Here is a 26951-nt window from a genome sequence, read left to right as displayed (position 1 = left end):
TTTTTTCTTTTTGGTAGAATAGTCATATGGTCATGGATCTTCTTGACTTGAACTCCAAGCCAATATTTAGTGAAATCGGACACTGCTCATCACCTGGCTTTTACCTTCCCAGGGCAGCTGGGCAACAATTCAAGTCAACAGTAGAAAGAATCAGTCAAAGAAAAAGTGATTCCTTAAGAAAACCTGTCCTGGAGCGTTTTGTACCTCTGACTAGATTCCAACTTGACCAAGAAAAAGGTATTAATCCAAAGCCGTAGACACTCATGTACATGTTTGTTTTTATTGTATCAGAAAGCTAAATAAAAATGCTGCAAGAAGCTTGAAGCTAAGTTGTTTATTCAACAACCACTTGAGGAAAGGATTAACAGAAATGCCAGGACACCTGAACCGTTTTTCAGTTCAGCACAGTGAATTGGAAAAAAAAAAAAAAGTCATGAAAAAAGGTCAAAACTTTATACAGTTCAACTCCCAATGGGATTAAGGCAGGAAGAAAGAATAATGGCAGGATTTTTGCTTCCCCATTAGAGACATTTGGGCTTAAAAATATGAACAGACAAAAGGTTACATGTTAAATGTCACGCTAACATGCACTCTGTAGTTTAGCCTATTTCATACATGTCTCCAGGCGTGACTTATCTGCCTATTCAACCCGCCCTGCTGTAACTCCGGCTTTTCTCTCAATTCCTGTAAAGTTACAATATCCACCTTCTCGCCTGCTTTTCTTTTTCTCTTCCCGATCAGCTCTGTAGCACTTAAACTGTTTTACCATAACTATTTCTTTTCTTGTACATCTTCCTCATGCTACAGACTTTGTCTCTGCCTACTATCTCTGTAAATGTATTGGTTTAGAGCTTTATAATGCCAATACATAAAACTGGAAATAATATGGACATTTTGAATTAGAAATTTAAATTCTTTAGAGCAGTGGTTGTCAATGCATTCATTAAAAGTACCATATTCGAAAGGTTTCATCACAATGAGATGCATTGCCTGGTATGAGATTCCTATTGGATAGTCACTGAATGAAATGGTCGTCCATTTGGCAACAAGTTATTTATCCCCAACTAACGCAATAAGAAACTTCTCATTTCTTAAACAGCCACATCCTAGTTGTGGAAAAGATGTTAGATTTTTTTTTAAAGATGGGTCAAATTATTGGCATGGAAAGCAGAGAAGACATCTAAGGAGACTGAATAAACTACTAAAATTGGTTTAAAACTGCCCAAAGTTTTTTTGTTTTACTCTGAAGCACAGTGGTGAACCATCATTTATGTGTTTGGGGAAAAAAACAAAAAACTGGATGACCATAATCACCACTTAAACATTTGCAACTTTTTCTTTGGAGCTGAGGCCACTTCACATGAAACTAAGCTATAGAGGAAAGCTGCTCTGTGGTGTGACAAACAACAAAAAAAAAAAAATCTAAACTTGAAACTTTTTTGGAAGTCACAGATGTGGGAAAAACATGGAGATCCTCCAGGCAAAAGATGAGGGAGACCATCTGGCATGTAGTGAACAGTAAAAATCAGTGATAGAGCAAAAGTGTACAAGGTTTGCATGTACAAGGTTTGCATAGTTTTCACCTCAGTGAAGCTGCCACTAATGTTGAAATATATACAGGTTGGGGAGCAACATATGTGAAGTTTTTTTCTTTTTCTTCAGATATCTTGAATGACAATACCAAGCTACATTTAACACATCTTACAACTGGAAAAATTCAACAGTCACTGAAAACATTTGGTGCACGATAAAATAAAGCGTCCAGATGAGGTAGCCTACAGCTCTTCAGTTTTCACACAAAAAAATAAATAAAAATGGGAGGAAAAGCTGCAGCAATCAGTGCTACTATTCCAAAAACGGACCTGGAATACTTACCAAAAAACAGCATGCAAGTGTCAGTATTTCATATGTTGTCTTTGTCTTCTCAAACATAGCTCCTGCAAGCCAAACGTTTCTTGTTTTATTGGTGTGTATCACATTATCCAAATTTATTTTAGAAACGAGGTAATAAAAAGCTTAATCTGCCCAGGAAAATTGGCAAATTGTTCCGGATTTACACTCCCCGGGGGAATCGTTTAGAAAATTGCAAGAACTTGTAAAGAAGCTACAATGAGTGAAGTTCCTTTTAGATGTGCATGGTTGTGTGAAGCTGATTAAAAAATACTTTCAATGGTAGTTCATATCCTTCTGTCTAGTGCAAATCAGCTCACACCAAATGCAAAACAACTGCCGAAAATAAATTTGAAGAAATTCACACAATACCGAAGACATAAACCGAAGAGAAATTGCATAAATATTAAACACGAGATGTAATGTCAAAGAGACAGAGGTACAAAGCGACTCCCAACAAAGGCTGAAGATGGTTGACGTGGTAAATTATTAGCTTCTGCCGACACACTGTGATACAGCCTCATCTAAGGTACTCGAGTTACAAACAATAGAGCAGCCACAGTTCCTCTGATCCCAGGAGGGCTGAGTTTGGATCTGAAAACACAAAATGGGTTTTTGATATGGTAATATTCTGTCGACAGCAGGATGTCAGCCACATGCAGAACAGCCAGGGACTTGGGCAAACAGAAAAGACATGAACAACCGATGCATGTGTGTCACTCCGCCTGTGCATACGGACCCTTACCAGTATTGTTGTGATTGTAAGAGTTGTGTTGAAGAGGGTGTCTGTCACGTTGATTGATGGAAGAGTTCTCTCCATGGACAGTCCATCTTCAGAGTGCCACAGGCCGATCTACAAAGCGACACACACACACACACACGCATACAAACAAAGAATCAGTCACCAAGTCCATCAGCTGAGAAAGGCCAACAGAAACAATCTGTGCTTAATTTTCTCCCTTCTCACTATCGGAGAATCGGTGTGACCTTCAGACAAGGCGGGAGATCTCTGCGGCGTGAGGCGAGGCGTCAGGGAAACTCGGAAAGAAACGCCGGAGGAAATAAAAATAACGTGCCTGGCTCCTGGAGGCATGTGCACAGGGCATGTGTTCAATCAGAGGCAACAGAATGCATTCATTAAAGCAATTACCCGCAAATCCTGCGGTGCAGAGCCAGACTCTCGGCACAGCTCGAGTGGAACTTAACACCTCTACCTCACAGAGCGCCTTAACTCACATCCCGGCTCCGTCTGTCATTCACATCTCCCGTTTCATTCATTTACGCAGCTCAGGCTTATAAATCCAACATACTTTAAGCCATGCTGCTTTTATGTGTATGTCTATTTTTTTTAGTTTTATTTACTTAGATTTTACTTGATCTTTTCAAAGATTTTAATTTTAAGAATCATTTTTCACACAAATCTGTTACAGATTTACAGTCATGGTGTAAAAAAAAAAGACAACTTTTTAAAAGTTTTGATCTGTTCTGTATTGATAGATATATGCCATTTCTGCATATGGTTTGTTTCCAAGTACGATGGATGTTTATGTAAAGTAGGGTGATTTAAAATTCACTTGTAACTTTCGTAATAGTTCATACGATGGAGTGTTAGGGTTCTGTAAGCATTACATACTATAATTATTTATGTAGCTGATGCAGAAACATGCAAGTTCAGTATCTGTTGCTCCCACAGAAACTGTCATTGGAGTTTTTATAATAGATACCCAAAGACAAACAAAAGATCAACAAAGCATTTAAACATGTGAATTTTTATTTATTTTTTGTTTTGTGGAACATTTTTTATCTCCAGGAACTGTGGAAGTTATTGCCATAAAACCCCCAAAATGCAGCACTTTCAGAACATAACATAAAAAAATCATATTGTCTGTAATCTTCCAGCAGCTTGAAAAAACACACACATTTGTCTCTGCTTTTTATAATTAAAAAGAAAACATTTATCATAATAATCAACGCTTGAAGTCTATGAATAAGTGAAGGTAATGAACATAAAACATATCTAAATTAGACTTGAGGACGGTATCAGTTACTCTGATACATGAGACTGCTTCCCCGTTTACAGGCTTAGAAAGTTTCAGTGTCTGGAGTCGGGCCAGGGACGACGTTAAACCACCAATGATTGAAGTGTTATTAAAAAAACATGGTCACGGTTTGTTTCACGGCTAAACTGCTGAAAGTGCCGAGAGATTTCGGCCCATTCATGTTGATCCGCATTGGATTTGGACTCCATTTAACCACTTTTCCAACGCTGATGATGAATTCTGATGTGAGCGATATCAAAAGGAGGAGAGAAGGGGAAAAAAAGAAAAAAAAAAGCAAGAGACGGCTCCCAGAATCAAAGATTTCCTTTGAGAGAGCATGATCAAAAAGATCCTGCCTTCCATTTCCTGTGGTGCACTCGTTGGGGGGAAAAAAACAGCACCTTGCTCACACAAACAGACTACACTGCTCCTCAAACCTCCCTCAACTCTTTGCACACCCTGCCACTGATTGCCTCAAGAGGCAAAGAGAGAGAAAGAGAAGGAGAGGGAATGAGAGAAAGAAGGCCGGGGAGTGAGAAAATGTGCGCGTATATACCGCAGTATGGTCAAAAAAGCGGCCAGTGAAATATGCCGTTCCACAATCACAGTGTACACAATCAGCTGCCAGAGCCTGCGGAGGTGGTGGGAGGTGGGGAGTCTTTAGCTTGGCTTGGCGCAGCAGGTGACATGAAAGCCAGAGCATGAGGGTGACTGAGAGGCTAATGGGATGAGGTGGCACCTCGACTCCAGCCAGAGACGAGTGGGTGGAGAGTCAGAGCGATGAGGGAGAGAGCGCTGACCCCGTGGTAGCCTGCTCGTCACCCTTGTTCGAGATGCGCATTAATAAGAGATCTAATGTTCTTCAGATGCTTCGGTGAAGAGAAGTTGTTTCCCAAAGACTGGAAACTTGTCATACTTTAACCATTACTTCGAATCAAAGCATCATGCAAAAAGCAGTGGCTTGCAAGAAAGTTCATATCCTGAAAAACACTTTTCACATTTTGGCGCATCGTGACCTCAAACTTAAAGTGATGGAACGGCATAAAATTTTATTTTAAGATTTAATTTGATATTTAGATTCAGCTTTATTTGTGTCCCCAAAGGACAATTCATGTTATAGCAAGAGAAGAAGATGTGAAAAATAACAGACATACAGTTAAAAGTCGAAAATGATGGGAAAACACAGAGAGCTGAAAGAACAAGAGCAGCAGGATGTATTCAAAGCTTCTCCTGTGATTACAGCTGAAAATCCGTTTGAGTATTTCTATCAGCTTTTCACATCTCAACACTAAATTTGTTCCTCCATTTTTTCTTTTGCGAGACAGCTGAACATCATCAGGCAAGTTGGATGAAAAATGTCTGTGCACAACAATTTTTAAGCTGTGCCACAAATTATTGCTTTGGGTCGAAGTTTGGACTTTGACTGGGCTATTTTAATATGCAATTAAGCTTTCATCTGGCTGTCTGTCTCAGCTCCCGCAAAATTTCCACTCTTGGAACAGTTTTCCGACATCTCCACAACATGATACTCTACAGCCATGTCTTCAGGTGGATGGGTGGTACTTCTTGGGACGCAGAGTGTTTTACTAGTCAGTGGAAACAAAAAATCCAAGTTTGTTCTGATTCTTCTTCTAGTGGCGACAGTGGAGGAGGAGGTTGAGTTTGTCTGGTAAACTGTGACTGCAGTGAATGAATGGGTGAATGAATGAAAGCGCTTTGGCGTCCTCCGGGCTAGATAAAGTGCTACGCAGGTACAGGCCATTTACCACTCCACCTGTTTGCTGTATGCCTTACAGGGTCGAAGCAAACTTACGACCAATAACATGTATCCCCTTCCTGAGTCTTTTTCCTGCCTGAACATGGAATTGTAGCTCCTCCAGAGTCACCATGGGCCTCTTGGCTGTTTCTCTGATTAACACCGATCCTGTCAGCGTGTTGGTGAGTTTGAATTCCGCCATGCTCCTCATTTTCAGATGATGGACGTAACAGGCTCCATGCAGAGTTCAAACTTTGTGATATTTTTATATGAGACTACTTTAACCCTATTTTAAATGTATCTAACTTGCTCTCCCTGTCATGTTTGCTGGGTTCCTTGATCTTCATGATGCTGTTTGTTCACCGATGCTCTCTAACAAACCTCAGATTGTTGAACAGCAAAGGATAACGCTATTTTGATTACTTCAGTGGTTAATTGGTTGCACTGGATTTTATGTATCATTATCAGATTAAAGGGGGATCAGTATGTACTTGTTAGATGTTTATTTTTAAAAGCATTTAATGGTGCTTACATTGTGGGAAAATGAGAAAAAGTTTATGGGGCAATAATACTTTTTGCATCTTTGTGCTGAGGCATCTCGTTGTTTATGAATCAAAAAGCAATAAAGTGTGCGGATAATCACTACATATTGGAGCACAAATATGATGAAAGGATGACAGCGAGTAGTCTAAAAGCTGAACTGACAAACTATAAAACGCTAATTAAGCTGATGAAACATTTATCAGTGAGCCGCACAGTCTGCCATTAATCAAACGGCTCAGATGAAACATCTGTAATCTTCTGTCATTGTCTTTGAAGCACACTCAGCAGTAATGGTGCAGACTGTGTAACTTGTAACGTGAAGCAAATCCTAGTGTGTCACATCAATCTCGGTGAGGCAGAAACAACAAACCGTCCCATGAAACAAAAGTTATTACAATCACAGCTCCAGCAGAGGCTCTATTTGACTCCTGCTTCTGTCACACAGAGAAGAAGCTGCGTATTTTTCAAACAGAGAACCGTTTTCACCGGGGCGTCAAACACTGCAGCTGAGTGAAAAGCCTGTAATGTCTCTGACGCAAGCGGCAGATGCTCAAAAGAGAGCAGGCGAGAAGGTTGTTGGAGGTTAGCCTGTTTGGGTTGGAGCGTGATTAGTGCTTTTCCATTCAATCGATGCGCATACTGCGTCACCGAGCTGCATCAGTAGGAACATTTATGTCAGAGCAGAATCACTCTGTGTCAGTTTGTCAATGCCAGGTTTAAATTGCAGGGAGGCATGTGGCAGGAAGCTTTCGAAGCAGCTGTGTTGACTTTGCTGTACTCATATTTTGTCACATACCAGATATTTTTTCTTCTTCTTTTTTTCCAAGGCTACTCATACAAAAGACTTAAAAAAAATACATTTGATAGATATTTGATAGCAAATTTAAGAAATTGATGCCCCTGCTCTGAACATCTTGTTCCACTGTTGTGGAGATAAGATAAAAGTCCGGCCTGACTAATGCACAGGGAAGACACAACCAGGAGCCCCTGGTTGTGCCTCTGCAGCCTCAGATCTGCAGAGGCTTACGTCTGCAGATCTGAAATCAAAGACCCAAACTGAAGTGTTCATATCCCTTCAACTTCTCACATTTTGTCACCTTCAAATCAAAAATTTAATTGTAGTATATTCAGAGTTTGCGTGACAGAGCAGCACATACAAATACAAATCTTCAGAGAAGGATTTTATTCAGCCTTTGGTATAATTCAGTGGTTCCCAAAGAGTTTTTCATGTTTTAGATGTTCCTGAATCACATAAATGGCTCAACGATTTATGTGATTTATCTCCAAGCAAAGTAACATGAAGGAAGAAATTCAGGCATTTCAATCAGCTGTTCTTGGTAAAAGGAAACATCTAAAACTTGCAGGGCTCTGGACCCTGGAGGACTGGAGCTGGACACACCTGCTATAAATCTAACTGGTTTCAGAAGACACCTCACTAGAAAGAGACTGTTAGCAAACTGGTGCCAGTTTGTCATAATCCATGTAGAAGAAGGTGCTCTGGGTCAGATGAAACCAAACTGAACTTTTTAGCCTACATAGATCAGAAGCACAATGTGAAGGAAACTACTGCTGACCCCAATGGAAACAATGGGAGTGGTAGCTTTATTTATACTGTGGGGATTCCGATATTTAGTAGGAATAACTCAGAATTTGTGGCACTGATCAAAATATTGTTCTCTAGTTGTGCAAAATTAGTAGACACATTCACTCATTTTGGCATTAGAGCACTTCTTTGCTTGAAATTCAAGAGAGAAGTTAGTGATTGGAATATAAGGGATATTGATACTTTTAAAAGGCACAGTAGCCAAAAATTTAGCAATGATAGGCAGGTATTTCACTGTGCATGCTACTAAAGATGCTAGAACAGAACACTAATGTGATAACATTAACCATAACCGAACATAACATAAAATAACACTATCTGCAAGGAAAACTCATTGCTTTTGATTCTAGAAATATGGAAGAAATTTGTTTCAAAAACTTATTTTATAGAAATTATCAGAAAACAGACACAAAATTAACTGTTTGAGATGTTTCAAAAACCTAATGGAACAACCACAAAAACAAGAAGAAACTGCAAAAATAATAAACATCCTGTGTAAGTGCGCCATTTCCACGACAAAATTAAAGGCTGCTAAAGGTTGTCACTCCCCAGAACCAAAACCACATTTAAAAATGAGGCCGTTATCTACACAGGAAAAACATGCCTGCCTTGATCGGACATAAAAACTACAATTAAGCTTAAGGCACATAAACTAGCTATTGTGTTGTCAAGAAAAGATTGATGTTTGGCTTCTAATAAACCCTTTTATTTGTTTTTATATGTTCAATGCGACTAGAAAGTCTCAATTTCAGCAAATGTGCTCATTCGTTTGAAAGCGGAGGTTGACACCATGGTATTAAGCGATGCCTTAGGACTGAGGACATAACTTGCCACTAAACAAAGTGCTTAAACGTTAAAATCTCTTAAAAAAATGTTTATCTTCAGCAGAGAAAAGACAATTACTGTGCATTGAGGAGCCCGATTCAGACCAGAGTTTAGAATCATTTGGTCTCCAGAGAAACAGGCTTGAGAAGAGGGGAAAGAAAAGCAGAGGAGTACAACCAAAAAGTAAAGAGGAGCAGATGGATGCAAGACGAACGTCAGTCACACACTGAGTAGGTGTGGTGAGGCTGGCAAATGGAAAGCAAATCAATGACAAACTATATGGAGTAGTCAGTTAGATAGACAGCACATAGGGCGGAGAGAACAAAAGAAAGCAGCAGAACAACAGAGAGAGAAAGCTTATGGGCAATGCGGACGGGAAATATGTGTAAAAAACAGAAAGAGACGGCAAGTGAGACGGAGAGAGTGACAACAGGTGGAACGGCGCGCCTTGTGAGGGATTACTCCGGGTTCATTCTGCAACCGGAATTACAGCATGAGGAAAAGATTAAGGCGGTTGACCACTGAAGCGTCAGGATTGGCTGATTTTTTTTCTTCCCCCCCCGTCTGTCAGACAAACGTTGTATCCAATACAGTGTAGCAGCATTGTACTGTGACAGGCGCATCCATCATACGTGCGGAAAGCAACAGCTACCATTATCGAGCATAATGTCACACGGCCCACTTACAGTGAAGCCAAGGCATTCAGGTGTCACAGGGACGTAAATGAGTTCGAGTCGAGGCGGAAATATGCGGCGGCTTAACGCTTGGGTGGCGGCTGTCTGTGCAGCTGAAGTAAAGTAGCCTCACAAGCCTCTGAGGAAAAACTTTTACTTGTGTCATGGCGGCCTCATGTGCGTGAAGACAACGTGCGCCAGTCACCACCAGTTTAACGAACATCTAACCAAAGAAAACAAGACTCACTTTCCCTCAGAGTGAGCGCATTTTTCAAGTGAACCACAGTGTGTGTGCAGCTGCTGCGTACGTTTTCTCTACAGCACAGTGAGTGGGATAAAGGGCTAACTTTTTAGCAGAAACGCTCTTTGCTGTGACTCATCGCCAGCAGCGATGAGACTAATCAGGGTGACGCTGTAGGGAAACTTCGGGAGCTACACAAACACAGGTGGTGGCGTAGGTGGAAAAGATCGGCCATTACAGGGAGAGGGACTGAGGAGAGCACATAGTCGTGACTCTGCTGCCAACCAACAGAAAGAAACTCAAGAGGTAGTAATTCAAGGGCTGGTCAAGATTGTCCCCCGTTCCACTCTATGTAACCTCGCTAAATTATCTGACTGCTTCTTGAACCAGCAGCAGTAAATACATGTTTCCCTTAACTCTCTCTTTCTCATCAGTCATTAAATGTGACCGACTCCCTTTAAACTCTCTTTAGGCCCTTGCTTTTGTTTTAGGTCTGGGGATATATGGCATTGAGACTCAGTTAACAAGCTCAATGTCTAGTTGGTGTGTAAAGCATGAATTCCACTTGGTTTTGGTAGTTTTTAGTATTATTTTTTCATTCTTCTGATTTCTGTTTTTTCTTCCTTTCGCTCACCTTTTCTGCTACTTGAAATCCCTCCCTCTCTATCTACAAATGCCCCCTGGGTCATTTTCAGATCCTATTCTTGCCATCTCCGTCTCCTTCCCTGTGATTTTTTTCCACCTTTGTTTTATGTCCACCTTTAATATCGTTAAACATCCACTTTGAAACGAACTTGCCTGCCTCCTGCCTAAATTTAGGTCCTAATAAAAGTGTGATAGTACTTTGTCACAATAACACACAGATCGATATTACAACAACAACAACAACAACACATCTGTGACGTGTGCAACTCTAATAACAAGGCAAGTGAGTTTGATCATTATTTGACATTATGGCGAACGATGGCGTTAGTCGACGTCTGTCATGAAACATCAGCTCTGAGTTGAGGGAAAGGTCTTCCGGCTTGCAGAGGAGGATTTCAAAGCGGCCCGTCAAGTGTTGCATTCCCAGCAGAAAACATGACAAACAATGGCTGCCCTGGCAGCAACAGTCCCTGCTCATCACTTGCACAGAGATGGACTGTGTGGTCCAAACAGTTTCTGAAAACATCTGGAAGGCTTCACAATCAGCTCGATTCAGACCACTGTGTGTGACCACACACACGCGGAACATTGACAGCAACGAAGCTGCTCTCAGAATAGCGTTACAAGGGTCGTGTGTTTCAATGATCCTAGTCTATGTCCCAACAGGGACTCGTCGACTGTGCAGAAGTCTTAATGATAAAAGACATTTGAAGTTGTGGAAGCAGCAGCAGACTGTTCTAATTACAGTGTTGCATGGGAGTGTTTTCTTATTTCTCCCTCCATCAGATTGCAGAAAGCCATTTGAAATCGGTCTGAACACTTCCCCACCAAACACCAAAAGATGTGTGTAGAAATTTGCTCCTGTCATTTAATATTTTATAGGTTATTTTGCCCCCACCCCCAAAATAACTTTACATATTTAAACCAAGAAAAATGTCAAGCTTGAGTTGCCCGTTTGATCAGTCCAAACAACTTTTTAACCTTAGATACTAGTAGACGTCTTCGCTGGTTTCACCATTTATTTCGCATCCATATGTTGACAGAAGTTAAGTTGTCTTTTCAACATACGTCCAGTAAAACATCTTGCTCGGGGCGATGCCCTGCAGCAGATCGTGCAGAGAGGGCAGTTTGGAGTAGTAGGAAGAAAAAATTAGCTCCAAAAAGAGAGGATAAACTTCATCAAATTTTAATTACTTAAAGAAGAAGCCTCGGTGTTGTACAAACGCTGTACAAAACAGTCAGAATACATGGTAATGTAATGAGATTTTGCAATACTGAAACGTTTTCTCGTCCATTTTAAGTCTGTTTTGCAAAGTGCAACTGATGCAGAATCTGTGATGCTGGCAACTTTTGATGCTCCACTTGAGTAACACACTCCTAAAATTTCAGAGTTGTGCAGTGATATTAAAAAGCTCAGTCATTCCACTAAATCATGTTTGCAAGATCAGACTCATACATCCACACAGACTGACATGAATTATGATGATTTTCTGCTTACAGCTAATGAAAAGCAAAATTTAATATTAGAATATCACATCTGATAAATAAACCTCATCAATGAATATTAAATAATGACCAAAAATCAGACATTTTTCTTGCATGTGGTGACAGCTGATGGTAACAGCATTCATAATAACAATTGAAATATATTTCCGTGGGAATCTTTACGTTTGTTTGTACACGGGGTAAAGCTGGGATAAATCTTCCTCCCACCTACAGTTATAGAACTCATCTCCATGTGGCTGTCGTAATTGGACCGACTCACGTCTGCAGCATGTATGTAAGAGTTTGTTTTGGCTCCTGCTGGATCCAGATCTCAGAGCAGACCACTGGCTTCAAACTCACCCGATTAACTACTCGGTCAATTAAAAACTCTGCTTTTACCTCAGTTCTTAATTTGAACCTGATCTGGCTAAAGAGCATTTATACCTGCTGCATTAAACATATCGGTTACCTTCACTGTAGAAACCCACATCCATGTTTGAGTGTTTTTGTACTGTTCATTAAAGAATAAAGATGTCCAGCTGTAGCAGATGGATTCAGATCTGGCCAGATTTTGCTCGCGTCATGGAAGTTGGCTTGGTCCGACTGTTCTCAGCAGCACAGATGGTAGTTTACATTTATACTACTGGCACATAAAATAAATACACATAAATCAGGTAAGATTTTCTCATTTTGACTCTGCTGGTGGAGACCAGTGACATTAGGCATTCTTTCTGCCAATGGGATCCCTGCTATGAATGGAAAAAAACCCATTAAAACATTAAGATAAGTTATGAAGTGAATGCAATAAGAATTAAAAAGATTTCCTCACTTCGTCTGCCAGTGGTTTTTATTGTTCTTTTATTAAGCCGTTTTGAGATAATTGTAGCTATTAAACAGGAGGTCAAGACTAAAGCTAAAAATTCACAGGCTGCTAATAATAAAGCTGCTGAAAAGTTATTACACAGGGCTATCTTCATAACCTCTGACCTGGCCTTACACATCACAGATAACAGTGGAAACAGAGAGACGTCAGTTCAGTTCTATATTGCAGATTATTAACTGCAAAGGGATAAAAAGGTCTGCGCCTTTCAGGGCAGGTTTGTTTCTGTGCCTAAGACTTAGAAACAGGGTAAAAGAAAGCTAGCAACTCGTCACACCTTTGTGCATTCATGGTGGCTGTGACTTGGGCACAATGCTGCTTTGTAGACTTCAGCTGAACCTGATATTTTCTATTTAACTTAGTCACAGCTCTTAGATCTGCAGATTGCAAGTCAGTCACGTAGAATGATGGGGTAACCATTTAAAACGTAAACAACACCAGCCCGTACTTCTGCCATCGGTTCTGGACTCCAAAGCTTCAAAACGAGAACGCGTCGAGGAGCCACCGAGAGCTGCATGAGCAGAAACGTTTTTCGTCTTCTGGAGAGTTAAGAGCTGCAACAGGAGCACTGAGCAACAGCTTACCAAAACTTTACAACAATTTGCGCTCCCTAAAAAAACGTTGGAACCTGAACTTCTCACCCAAATGACCTGGCTAATAGCTAGAGGTGTTGACTAATGGTTTAATCTAGAAAATTAACAAGAGAGTCACATTTGAGCCCAACAAATGTTTTGTTAAGATTGTAACGATGTAAGATGAGTACAGCACATCAAGTCAAAACATTGTATTTACCATCGGTAAATTTAAGCAATCAGTTGATCAGTAAATATAAACTGCCTTTAAATAGAAAACACAAATATTTTTTAGAAATTGTGCAGATTTTTGGAGAGCAGATAATGCCTAGAAGTAGCAGCAAATGAAACAATGCCTATAGGGTTACAAATCCTCTTTGCTACTTCGACAGCTAAAGTATGGCGCATGGCGAGTCTTAGAAGGCATTCGAGGGTGCACAGTGCTGACTGATAAAAACTAAGACTTGGAGGCAAACTTGTAGGCACAAAGGAACAGAGGCTCTCAGGCAGATACACATAAATTTGCATGTACATGCATATTACACATGCACACACACACACCCACACACGCGCATACACACACGCACGCACGCACACACACACACATGCGCACGCAGCCAAGGAACACATTCACAGCCTCACCCAGCCTTGAAATCCTTTAAGACTGGGGGATCTGGCAAAACAGCTCATCCATTCTGCTTTTGATCTATTCCCCATCTCCAGCCTGCAAAGTGCAAAGCGAGAAAAACAAAAGAGGAGAGGGGACTGCTCGTCTCTGAGACCAAACAAAGGAGAAAATGAGACGCACAGAAAGGATACCGGTGCAGACTGTGGATGTGAGTCTGAGCTCTAACAGATTCAATATGGATTTCAATATGCATTTGTAGATTCACCACAGGGGATATCTTTAGGAGGGCTGATGATTCGAAGGGGCTGGATTGATCTCTTATTTGACTTGTTAAAGTTAAATATGCGAACCTTAGAGAAAGCGACGAGGCTCATGTGACATCGTAACTCAGACGAGCAGAGGAGGCAGTGAACGGACGCGTTTACTTTGTTTGACGAACAGCTTAGTGTTTTCCAAACACGTGTCTGGATTATGGCCAACTTGGTAACACTTTATTTGAAGGGGGTGAATAAGACGGTCATGACACTGTCATAACACCTGTCATGAACATGAATAAGCCTTCATGAATATTTATGACTGTTGTCATAAAGCGTCATTCGGTGAATTACGACACTTTTAATACAAAGTTGACATTATTCAAAATGTCTTTGTTATGACAACTTGACATTAACCAATAAATCATTACTGATATAAATTTGTTCTAAAAGTATTACTGATTGCACTTTAAAAATTAGGCAACTTTATGTTATTAAAGGTAAAGTTTAAACAGTAATGATTTCTTGATTAATGTCAAGTTGTCACAACAAAGACATTTTAAATAATGTCAACTTTGTATTAAAAGTGTCATAATTTACCGAATGTCGCTTTATGACAACAGTCATAAATATTCATGAAGGCTTATTCATGTTCATGACAGATGTTATGTCATGTTTATGACAGTGTCATGTCAGTCTTATTGACCCCCCTTCAAATAAAGTGTTACAGCCAACTTTACATTGGTTCAATTTGTGCAAAAAGACATCGTTTCAGATGTGTTGTGGGTCTTTTAGATGCAACTTTGAAAACTCATGTTTTTCTGCCATATTTATTTATTTTTAAATTAGGTTTCCAAACAAGCCATACTGGTTTGGTTTGTGGTTCTTACAGCGTTTCACTGTCATTTTATGTTCATTTTGGCCAGGAAGCTCCCTACAGACTGGGAAAAGTTGTGAATGATCTTTCTGCCTGTAGGATAATGAATTGAATTTTGTTTGAAAATGAGCCCTAAAGCCAAATTGATGTCTTTCCCTACTGACACAATCTAAAACTTTGCTAGTGTCAAAGACGTTGTCACAATGGCTAATGATTGATAAAAATCAAATGTATTTGATTGGCAGCAGCTAGATGCAATGCTCTCTCCAAGTAGCTTTTTTTTATTTATTTTTTTAAGGCACACAAAAGTTCAGGAAATATTTAGGAAGTAAAATAAAAAAGCTCAAGTTAAATCATTTAATCTGCAAACTTGACAGTGATAGTAGCTGCTGTGCCCCTGAAGGCAAATCCATGTTTATCTGCATTTCAGTCTGAGCATAAATAAAAACCAAGGCAGACATAATTAGTTCATAAAGTCCACCAATGCACATGGTAGACAGATCTTAAAAAACAAAAAAAAACAAAAAAAACAGGCCAGACATTCTAATCATCAAATGCTACATAGTGGATTGGATTCATGGCTCGGGATCAGTCTTCATACATATTTGGGCAAATTAAATTAAAAAGAGATGAGAGAAAGTCTAATAAAAGTGACTGGAGTCTTTTGCTTGCAGACAAGTTGTGTTTTTTTCTTCTTCCAGAATTCATAGCTTCTGTGACCTTCGGGGCTGTCTGCACCACTCAGGACATTTAGCTAATAACAGAGACAGCTACACATGCAGTAAACCGGCAGCGACGTTCATAAACCAATCTACAGTTTTGTGCCCGACTGACGCAGGCTTCAGAGAGAGAGGGCGCGAGGCTTTTAAATTCTGAATAAACTTCATACAACAGCCGCCTACATGAGATATTTCTACTAAACAAGGTTGACATGGTGATATGATGGAAAAAATAAAACCCATCTGCAGGGAACACAGAGCATCAGAATCACCACAAAGTTTAAAGCAGCATAAAAAAAAGCAAGGACTGATCAGAAGTATAAAAACAAAGAATGGATTTTATTTTTATTGTTATATTGAATTTGCACGTTTAATTTGAAGGTCTGTGCACAATCTTCACAGCTTACAGTTATCAGGAAAGCAGAGGAGAGCCTTCAGACCTCACAATATAATCACTGCATGGAAATAAAAGAGAAAAAGTGTGTTTAATGGCTGAGTTTCAAAACTTAACGTGGTCTGACACGCTGCAAGCGACATGCCACAGTTCCAGTGGCCCGAAAAATGAACCACACACACGCTTTAACTAACAGGCACGCGCAACCTGTAGAAATGAGATGACAGGAAAAAAAAAGAAAAGAAAAAAAAACACCAGGATTTTCAGCTCTGATGTGATTTTCTGTATTATTTTCTGGGATACAGATAAAGCGAATGGATGAACCGAAATTGAAATATGAAACTTCTTTCCAGCAAATTTGCAGCCCCTTATTGTGATCCACGAAGGGGCTTTGCAACTTTTCAGGGACAATTTTATGCATGATTCAAATAAAACAGCTGCACTGCATAGTGGAAAATAAAAACAATTTATGTCGTCACACATTCTTCTCCCCTGAAGGCAGGTAGATGACATTCCTTTATAAGAGACCTGAGTATTGTAGTGCTCAGACTCTCGTCAAACCTTTGGATTTGTCTTTTTTATTTTTTTACGTTTGGAACAGTATGGGCTCTAGCAACTGAACATTTTCTTACAGAAGTATATTTCATATGCATAATTTGTGCAGTCATGTTGTTGAGGAAAATCACTGAAAGCAAACCTCTAAAACTGGCTAAGTTTGAGGTAAAATATTGCTTTGAATAAAGGCAATTACAATCATAAGTCAGTGGCTTTACTGCATGCGGAGCTATAAACTACACATTTCCACTAACTCATTACTCTTTGTTTCTGTATAGGGGAAGCTTATCATCACTGATGAAACAATGGAGTCATGGCTGCATGAGCTCATTGTCAACAAAAACATGCTGAAAATGTCCTGCTGAAAGGTACGTTTTTGGGCTTTATACCAAGTCAAATTTCAATGAATTCTGCAGCTAAACCAAGAATGATTTGAGCTGCTTTAAGCTGAATAAACACTTATTCATTTTTTAAAATCTGTATGCAGATTGCATTTAATTAATCATGAAGGAAAAACTTCCACCGCGTTTAACTGTTGGAATGATGCTTCCATTTTTCAAATACTTTGTTTGTTTCAGTCCAGATGTAACAGGGAAAAACATCTCCCACAAAGAACCACTAAAAGTCTTGGAGATCCTGAAAATATTTTTTGGGAAATGAGATTCCCTGGGTGTTTTTTTGGTCAGCAGGGTTTTTTTTGTCCTGGAACTCTACCATGGAAGCCATTGTTGTCCAGTGTCTCTGAGTGAGGTCTGCAGATGCTTTTCTGACCTCCTTATTATTGCCCTTTTAGAGCCATTTTGAAAAATATGGCACATATTGGAAATGTCTGCTAATGTTTGATACTTTTGTAAATAACTGGCTATCACTTTTGTTTTGTCTTCTGGACTCCAAAAGCCTTAGAAATGTCTTAGTAACCCTTCCCAGACTGAAAGATATAACTTTGATGCTCATCTGAGTGGTATATTTCTTTTTTAGATTTGTTTTTATCTTACTTGGTGTTATTATTATTTCTATTTCTATTCTACTGCTCAGACATTTTGGGGCTCATGTCCCTAAATGACTGCATTTGGGGCTCATATTATTGTTTAGATATTAGTTTCTTGGGTACTAACCTATGTAATTATTAAGTTCATTACCATTTTGTTTTCAAATTTTTAACATGTTTATTTCTTTCATAACACAATTTCATTACATAGCTGATTAGCCGCTATTTTTTTCCCCACGCTTTGAACGATGCAGCTTATATATGTACAATTCCATTTTTAATTAAATTTTTTATTTAAACTTTGTTGATGAGGCTTATAGTATGGTGTACTCTAAAATACAGTAAATAAACACAAACTTTACTCCACATGAACGATTTATTTATTCATCTTAAAGACCAAATTAAAGTTCATAATATAGCATTTTCTTCCATTATTGCAGAAAAACGTTCATCTTACCTTCAACATAATATTCAATTATTATCAAAACAGACACATATAGGAGTGTTGACTTTCCAGCATTAGAGGAGTGTGGGTAATTCCTTCCTGCTGTATCAAAGAGTCTGGATCCCTTCCAACACATATCCTAGCCTCACTGGAAGAGACTCGAGTAGCAGCTCTTGTGTATTTAAATCCAGTATGTCTATCAGACCTGGTTAAGACCTAATCATCTGTGCTGAAGCCCGAGGCAAAGAAAGAGATCAAGCCAAACTGTGGCATGCTGAGCTACATCAGGCTTCTATATTAGGGAAAGGCTCAAGATCTTCTTGAATTTGTTAACCTGCTGAGTTCACACCCCACCTCCACTCCTCTCCTCCAACTACCCTCCGACTCTCCTTCTTTGCTGTACCTGTCTTTTTCATCTGTTCTCTCGCTGCAGCATAGAAATTGACCCGAGTACATCTGCATCTACAGCGGCAGCTAGAGTAATGGTGTTCTCACAGACGGTTTGGGAGCAAAGTGAAGGGGAGAGGGAGGAAAAAAAAAAAGAAGAAGCAGATTGCTGTAATAAAGGTAGGAGCTGTCCTGACAGGAAATAAATAAATCCAACAGAAAAGGCAGAGGAACTGAACGAGCACATTCACCCTTTAACTGGAGGAAGTCTTGTGTAAATAACATAGCTCAAATCATTTCATGCAAATTGAGGTGATGCCAATTTTCCGTTTGCGTGTGTGTGTGTGTGTGTGTGTGTGTATGTGTGTGTTCACAACACTGAAAGGCAAAGTGCATGCTAGATATTCAGCAAACGCCGCATTTCTTTTGATAATAAAAGAAAGTCTTCTTTTTGATGAGCTTTTCCACTTGACTTTTTTCTCTGAGCTTCCTGACACAAGGTCACCTGGAAAGTAAACTTCGCCACGAATGCAATCTGATAACAAATATTTGGACGCCGAATCATGACGGCGAAAGCGACGCTTGACCCCACAAGCAGTTTACTGATCATTTCATGACAAAAACTCAAGTTGCAGGCGCTCCACAATTTGACAAAAAGTGTAACAGCAAGACACCAGGATTTCTAGATGAGTTTTCACAACAGAATACATAGAACAAATTTATTTTTTAACAGTATAAATACATAAATTCATTATGCATTCATTCATAGATGGATGGATAGATGCCTCCTTTGGCAATGTGATAATTAAATGCCAACATTCCTTTCCATATTTTATCTTTTTCTTATCTAGACTATAAAAAAACCCCTATAAAATCAAATTTCCCACTTTGATTTTATTCTGAGCTTTTATCGACTCTGTCAGATCCCCAGTTGTAAACTTGAAATAGATAAATAATGCCCAGTATATTAGAAAATGTGGTACAGCCTGCACTCTCCCCTTAATGCTGCATCTGGGTTTTACTTCTCGCTCTATTTCTCGTACAAAGTTAATTTACTAGCACTACAATTTAACAATCACATTTCAGCTTGCTGAAGCATATGAAAATAGATTATTCCCTCTTAATTGCTAAGATTGTTACATTTTTTTGACGCCTAAATGATTGAAATTCTAATAAAAACAGGAGAGAATGCTTACTATAAACCCTAAAACTGATTTTATTTATTCTAAATCATATCAAACTTGATATTGCACCAGCATCAACAATAACATGCCGCTCCCAACTGAAGCATCAGTAATAATAGCGCCCTGTCTTGTACGATAATAGATCCGTCACAGGGATCACAAGTTCTTTTACTCTGAGATTTTGAGAGTTCATCTCATATTAGAAATAAAATTACGATAATATAAAACCCTGTCCTTCATACTCTCCCCTCCCACAGGTGCTACGCAATATCTGAGTGTCCTCCGGCTGTGAATCACATTCATGAGGTTCAGAAGTTAAGATATCCTTTCTTGCAGCAGTGCATAATGGAACGATGTGAAGAGAATTGTGATGTGCATTCCTTAGTGATTTGTTCACGTGTTCTCCGAAACCATCGGCGTGAGGAGGAAACCACATGAAGAACCAGGTGTAAATATCACAGCTGCAGGTTTATATCAAAACTCACTCTGCCAGAGACAGAGTGTGAAGCTAACTTATTCTAGCTGTACGTCAGTAAACCGTTTGGAGCCGCTCATTACTAGCAGTACAGCATATGACAGAAGCATAAGCTTTAAATTTTAATACTGTTATTAGCAATGCATCCATCGAGGCCCGTCACAATAAACAATAAGTCAATTAATTGCATAATAAATAAAAGAAAAAATCTCAACCTTTTTTTTTCCTATTTTTCACTTTTCTTTCTCATTTTAGAAAAACCTGAATGATAAAAGTCTTCAGTTTGGTGTTTTGGTCTCAACTAGTATATTGTTTGAAAAAAAACACATTTGTTTACAGAGACTCCATAATTTATTTTATATGTTGTTTCTGTTTTCTTTATTTTTGGATCTTCCAAATGTCTTCCAGTTCCAGTGTTAAAATGTTCATTAGAACCTAATGAATTCTAGTGGATTCATGAAAGACATTTTCTTTGTTTTTTTCTTTTTTTTAATAATAATAATTATAATAGAGTGTCGTTTATATTAACTTCTGGATAAATTGTTGCCACTACTTAGATTTGTTTTTAATATTGTTTACTTCCTTTCAACTCTTCTTCCAGTTTCTTTTTAAAGTCTGTTTGGCTGTGAACACAACAGTTTGACCTCAGTCACATGAAATAAGTCTAGATTTTGCTACAATAGTTTTTTTTTTTTTTTTTTCAGAATGTGTTCTTGCATTTTTTGTTTTTTTTGCCATTACTACTGTTGTATGAATTGAAAATGTTCTCAAAACAACAATGTAATTGTTTATCGCAATACGTTCTGGGACAATTTATCGTCCAGCAACATTTGCTATGGTGACAGGCCTACACCCAGAGAACAGAGTTAGACAATTGTCTCTTTTAAAAAATAAGATTTTTTTTTTTCACCCCATTAAAGCCATCAATGCCAAGAACTCGCTGTGCAGAGCATACCCCGCCTCTTGCCCAATGACCACTGGAAATAACCCCCCTCTTTCCCTCACCCCCCTGCAATAAAAAGCTGGTATAGACAATGAATGGATGAATGAACAGAAAATGTCCTCCTTTTATTTTCTGCTGCTGAGGCAAATGGATGCTATAACTTTTATACTTGTTTTAAATGCCTAAAGTTTCCCCATAAAAAATAACTGGGAACACCTTGCACTACTTCCCAGTACTCTCTGTCAGCCATTTAAGCTATAAAACGGGTCACAAGGGGCGAACGTGACTCGGTGGGATGAGCAGTCGTCCAGCAAATTTTAAGTCGTTGGTTCGATTCCAGCGTCCTCCTGCCACATATTGATGTGTTGCTGTGCGAGAGACGTAACCTCTAGTGGCTGATCGGTCTGCCAGTCATTGTGCGCAGTTGGGTGAATGTGGATGTAAAGTCAATATGACTAGAAAACGCTCTATAAATTTTGTCCAACCATCAACCAACAAGATATGTTGCCTTTACAATTCAGCTGTTTTATATATTTGACCACTTTTTATAAAATCCACAGTTTGACTCGTTGCACGAGAATATTTTGCTTGTAAACGTTTCTTAGGCGAGTCTTTACGGTGGGTTGTATCACCACCTCTTTAACATTTGAAACCTTTAGCAAATTTTATTTTTCATAAACAATTTCTATATTAACATGGCATTTTTTTAAATTTCAGAATACCAATAAAGACTTGAAGCAGGGTTTATAGTTCTCTAAAAATCCCTTCAGAGTACAGAAAACCCACACTTGACTCCCAAACGAAATTTTCTGACTGAATTGTTGCCTAAAAACATGAACCAAAGAGTGATTTTGTGATTATATCTCAGTGCTGTCAATCATGTCATGAACGCTCAGGCTGGATGTCACGGCCACTGATAACAGTAGATAAACAGCGCTTACACGAGGATGATTGACAGTGCTAAGATCTTTCTCCTGGTTGTGATTGGTTGCTTATGACCAGGAGTGGTGTATATCTACAGAGGGTAGTAGCAGTACTGGGATGAGGTGGAGAAGCTTGAGTTTTTTCACAGATTATCTTTCCCATACAATACCGTCATGATTGAGTGATAGTTTAAACAAATATTTAAAAAGTTACATACCGCAGCTTTAAGCAAAGCAAACTTAAAGTTTTGCGGCCGCAGTAAAATGTTTAAATGCTTTTCTTTTGGGACTGCTCCGGCAGAGTTTTGCGTTTGCCATGTTTGCATTCTGGATCTGAATACTTCGTCTGTCCCTGCATTACTCAAAAGAAATGAGAACCTCAAGAGATAACTGGCACAGAAACACTGATCCCAAGTCAGTTAAAGTACGCTTCCTTTGGCACTTTAACTCATCTCAAAGTCTAATAGTCATCACCCTCAGGCTTAAATAACACATTATCAATACGGTGGAGTTTCTGAGCCAAATCTTTCCCTGTGTATCGACTCTTTCAAAGAAGCAATGATTGGGAGCAATTTTCTCTGTCATGCTGCTGTGGGCCTTTGACCTTTCCCTCTTCTGGCCAGTGTCTCCACTTATAGCCTTAAACTGCTTCCTGCTTTGCCGACATGTAGCGAGCATCCAACTGCATCCAAGACTCAGACATTTCTTTTTAAACCCCCCCGCCCCCCTCTCTCTCTCAGGTGGTTTCCGTGCTGAAAGAGTGATTAAGTGCCTCCATTATTAGACTTAATTAATGACTCTTTTCTTACCAGGAACTGGCTGAGAGTTTTCAGAGCGCAGCCGGTCTGCAGCAGGCAGATATGCATATATGTTAATGTAATGATTTACGGACAAGTACGAAACGAAAAGAGAAAAAAAAAATTGTGGTGAAAATCTATTAAACCAATAACGATGGTAACCCTTCTAATTTGCGAGTGCATCCTCTTTTGCAGCCAAACATATTGGTCCGTAACAGAGTCCAGCACCTCCACAGGAAACAGCTTGCCTAATCCAAACTGCAATAATTATTCATTTTACAGCTTCCTCTATTAGTCAGCATGATCCTGTCAATGAGCTTCATGTAGAAAATGAGAGTCCACAGCTAGAGGCCAGGCGGCTGCTGGGAGCCTGGAACGCTTTGTCACTATGGTGGCAAATCTAAACGTGGATGAAAATGTTTGTTAAACAGAAACAAACACAAATTTGTTGGTACAATTTACAGCAAAGTGAGCGTCTCTAGTTGTTTGTTCTATTCATTATACAAATCAGCGTTATATAGAAATGAGAGAAACATGATACATTTTTCATTTTTTAAAAAAGTGGTTATCTTCTTTTAATATTGTGTGAGAGTCTTTTGCACCAATCACTGTCCAAAAAAAAAAGCGATCTCTGCACTTCGCAGCGTGACGCCTGCGTTTGCTAACCGGTAGTTTGACCCACTCTTCCTGTGCAAACTGCTGAAGCTGTCTCAGGTTTGAAAGGCAGCGTCTAAGCACTGCAATTTTCACATCTTTCCATAGATGCTCAACCGGATTAAGATTTGCACTCCTGGAGAGCCGCTTGAGGAAGAGCCGATGTTTTTCTCAGCAGTGCTTTCTTAGCTTGGTGTTTTGAGTGCTTATGAGTCTTCGTCTTGCCTTGCACCAATTCACGTCACTGAGAGCGGCAAAGTAGCCTCAAAACTAAACTGAGCCTCCTCTGCGTTTCACAATAAAATACGGAACTGAATGTAATGACGTTTATTGTAATTGTAAATTAGAGTACAATAAAGAGGACTTTTTTAGAGCCCTAAATAAATGCACTTATTTAGGTATTATTATTATTTAGGGGTATCAGAGTTAAGAGGCTAAATGCAAAGGCACGCCCAGTGGCGCAACTACACATTATATACTAGGTGGATGCGAAAACATAAATCCCTCCCCCACCCCCCCAGGGAAGGAACGTCAGGGTGAAGGAGTGATGCTCACTCGAGCATACGCTGCATACCCACTTTTTGCGCCACTGGGCATGCCACAGTTTTAGGATTTTTTTCCAAAATTGATCTTCTACTACACAAGTGTTTCTAATCCGTTGCATAACATCCCAATATATTTGTGGTTTTGGGTTTGAATGCTTTTTGTAAGGCACTGTCTTTAAGGTGCATTAGATAACTGCTTTTAATTGAATTCAGGAGAAATCCGGGGAAATGAAGCTTTGTTTCAATAAGCCATAAATTCAGCACCAAATTGTCCCCATCCAAAGAATATCGTGTTCACCAATCAAAAGAACTTTAAGCTACGTGTATCGTTCCCAATCCACACAAAGACTCATGGTAATTCTTAGGCTAATCTGTGTCTTAAAGGCTGTGCAGCCCCCATTCCCTCCAATGTAAACTCAATCAGAGATCAAACAACAGATCAAGCAAATGTGGGATTTACAGTCATGTGTGGAAAATGCTCACAAGTGCTGCGTGAAGGCTTACGCGTGGTTTCGACACACGCATGTAACCGTTGAAACCTAAAGGCAGGCATGCAGATGAGCATGCAGAGGCAAACGTCAGCGTCAGAGCAGATTAAGCAACAGCCGCTGTCACTCTGCTGCTCCCCCAACAGCAAACAGGAGTGATTTCCTTTGAAGAACACAGGTAGGCTTTAGAGAAACGTTGGGTCTTTTTATATTCCTCTGAAGAAGAAAGCCGTCTGTGCTCCCCACAAACAGGTTGAGTCAGATTAACCATTTGTGTAGCTATCTGGGACGATGCTGTTTTACAGCGTAGCCCTGGTGTTTGGACCATCTGGAGCGCGCAGCACCTCAGAAAAGTGTCCATGTTGAAACACGGGCAGATACTTCCTCTTTTATTGCACGCCTTTATCAGGCTCAGTACATAGTGCAGGATTCGGAGGATTAAAATCAGTTCTCCATAAATGATGCGATTATTCATTCCAGTGAGGAATAAGAGTTGAAGGTCACAATAACACGGGCGTTAATACTGAACACGGTGACAGCTAAAACAGAGCAGATATTACCAAAATATACACGTTCTGCCTTTAATCTTGAGGCTTTTAGCTTTTTTAATGCCTCTGTTTTCCATCTCATTTATTTGTCAGCCTCTTGTCCTCCTTCCTCATCCCTTCTCTTCTCTCCGGATTATTGCTGGTTACAGGTGCCAGCGGTGTCTTGGCCACGGCACAGACAAAGCCATGCCAAGTTCAGCATCACTGCTGGCTGACAGGCCTGTCAGTACAGAAGCAGCTGGGAATTTTGATTCACCAGCCAAAAGTGGACAAACAAATATTTTTGTGTGTTCCAGCTTCATTATATTCTACAGATGAGCTTCACTAAGCTTGGCTCCAGGCTTTATGTAATTACTGAAAGTTCAGGTTTCCATTTTTCTCTCCTGAAACAGTTAATGTAGACAGGAAGGCTTTCTATTTTTAATTTTTTTTCCAAACTCACGTGCTGATTTTTGGAATTTCGTGTTGATCGTGTTTGTTATGCAGATCGAAGATGTTTCCATTTAAAGTAAATTATGCATAAAATAATTGTATTCTATGTTTGAGGAGCGAGGAAATCCTTTCTGCCCTGTAGCGTCTCCCAGAAAATATTTGAGCAAAACTCCATCTGCTGTAAAAGCAGCTCTCTTTCTGCAGCCCGGGAGGGGAGCAGCTGCCACACACGGTCTCTGGTATACCGTCCTCCTCCTGAGAGTGAACCAGCTGCTACAGATGTAACCCATAATGTGCAAAGAGTCTGGAGCACGTAACCTCAAGGAAGCCTTAAAACAACCAGCTTGAGAAACACTGCCACACGCAAACTCTCTGATCGTGAACTTCAGGTGAGGGAGACATAACGTGCGCGATATAAACATAAGTTTAAAGAGTCTATGAGGCAGATTTACATTTGGGGGCAATTTGCCATCTGCTCGAAAATTATAAAGGGCGCCAGTGGGAGCAACGAGTTCTGTAGGTTAGTTGGAGAAATCGCCCCGCTGTACAAATACAGGCGCAGCCAGCTAATTTCAGTAATGATTCTACCTGAACCACCATGAATTAGAATAAAGTTGAACCCAGCAGACATGCTGATAATTAAAAATGGCCAAAAAGGTAGAAACAGCTTTTCCTCTCGCCGCAGGTCGCGTACACATGAATCTGATTTCTTGTGCAGGTATTTAAAAACCTGCTTTCTGGTCTAAACCTACAAGGTTTAGACCAGTTAAATTAAATGTGAGTTCACACACTAATCAGATCCTGCACACACACACACACACACACACACACACACACACACACACACACACACATGGAGAAAGCATGTATTTCTATCTTCACAAGGACTTTGCATTGGTTTTCATTCATTTTGTATTAATTTGTGTAGCCTGACCCTGACTGCTACCCTTAGCCTAACCTAGACTCAGTTCACACCTTTGTCCTAAACTTAACCCACAAGCCAAAATCAGCATCTCTCCCTACGGGTGCCCACAAGCAAGAAGTGTGTCCTTACTGCAGTGTAACAAATCCAAGGCCACACACACACACCCACACACATATGCACACACCCACGCACACACACGCACACGCACACACACACACGCACGCACGCACGCACGCACGCACGCACGCACGCACGCACGCACACAAGCAACTGGTAAGTCAGCAATTAACCTAATATTCAATTAAATTCAGTTTATAGATCACCAACTCCAAAAAATTTAATTTCAAGGTATTTTATGGGACAAAGAGTCAAATTTATCTCAAATTACTTACTATCAAATTCAGTTTAAATTCTGTTCACGACACAATATGTTCCACTCCAGTCTAATCATAAAGTCAAACCCAACATGATCAATTTTTTCCCCCCACATTTTGTTGAATATATTGAAAACGTGTATTGCATGATCAATTCCAGCCAATCATTTTGTGCAGTTGGTAAAAGTTAGATGTGCAGGGATAACTTAGTGACTAAGGAAAAGCCAGCAAGACCCTGTAACTGTGAAGCAACAGTGACAGGA

The 26951-nt window shown here is 39.7% G+C and overlaps 1 protein-coding gene across 8 annotated transcripts in view; it reads right to left on the bottom strand.

Moving 5' to 3' along the window:
* Nucleotides 1-26951, bottom strand: part of grik4 (glutamate receptor, ionotropic, kainate 4) — a 353167-nt gene that overhangs the window by 43911 nt on the left and 282305 nt on the right. For 7 of the 8 annotated variants that reach the window (XM_017308264.2, XM_008425649.3, XM_008425647.3 and 4 more), the window contains one exon: nucleotides 2636-2743. In XM_017308264.2, coding sequence (XP_017163753.1) covers nucleotides 2636-2743 — 108 coding nt within the window. Of the gene's footprint in view, nucleotides 1-266; nucleotides 2485-2635; nucleotides 2744-26951 lie in introns of those variants that run through there. The other variant, XM_081614530.1, reaches the window with a different exon arrangement.

This window comes from Poecilia reticulata, chromosome 13 (assembly GCF_904066995.2).
Source record: "Poecilia reticulata chromosome 13, P_reticulata-male-v2, whole genome shotgun sequence".
Taxonomy (NCBI): Eukaryota; Metazoa; Chordata; class Actinopteri; order Cyprinodontiformes; family Poeciliidae; genus Poecilia; species Poecilia reticulata.
This window is presented reverse-complemented; position numbering and strand designations above follow the sequence as displayed.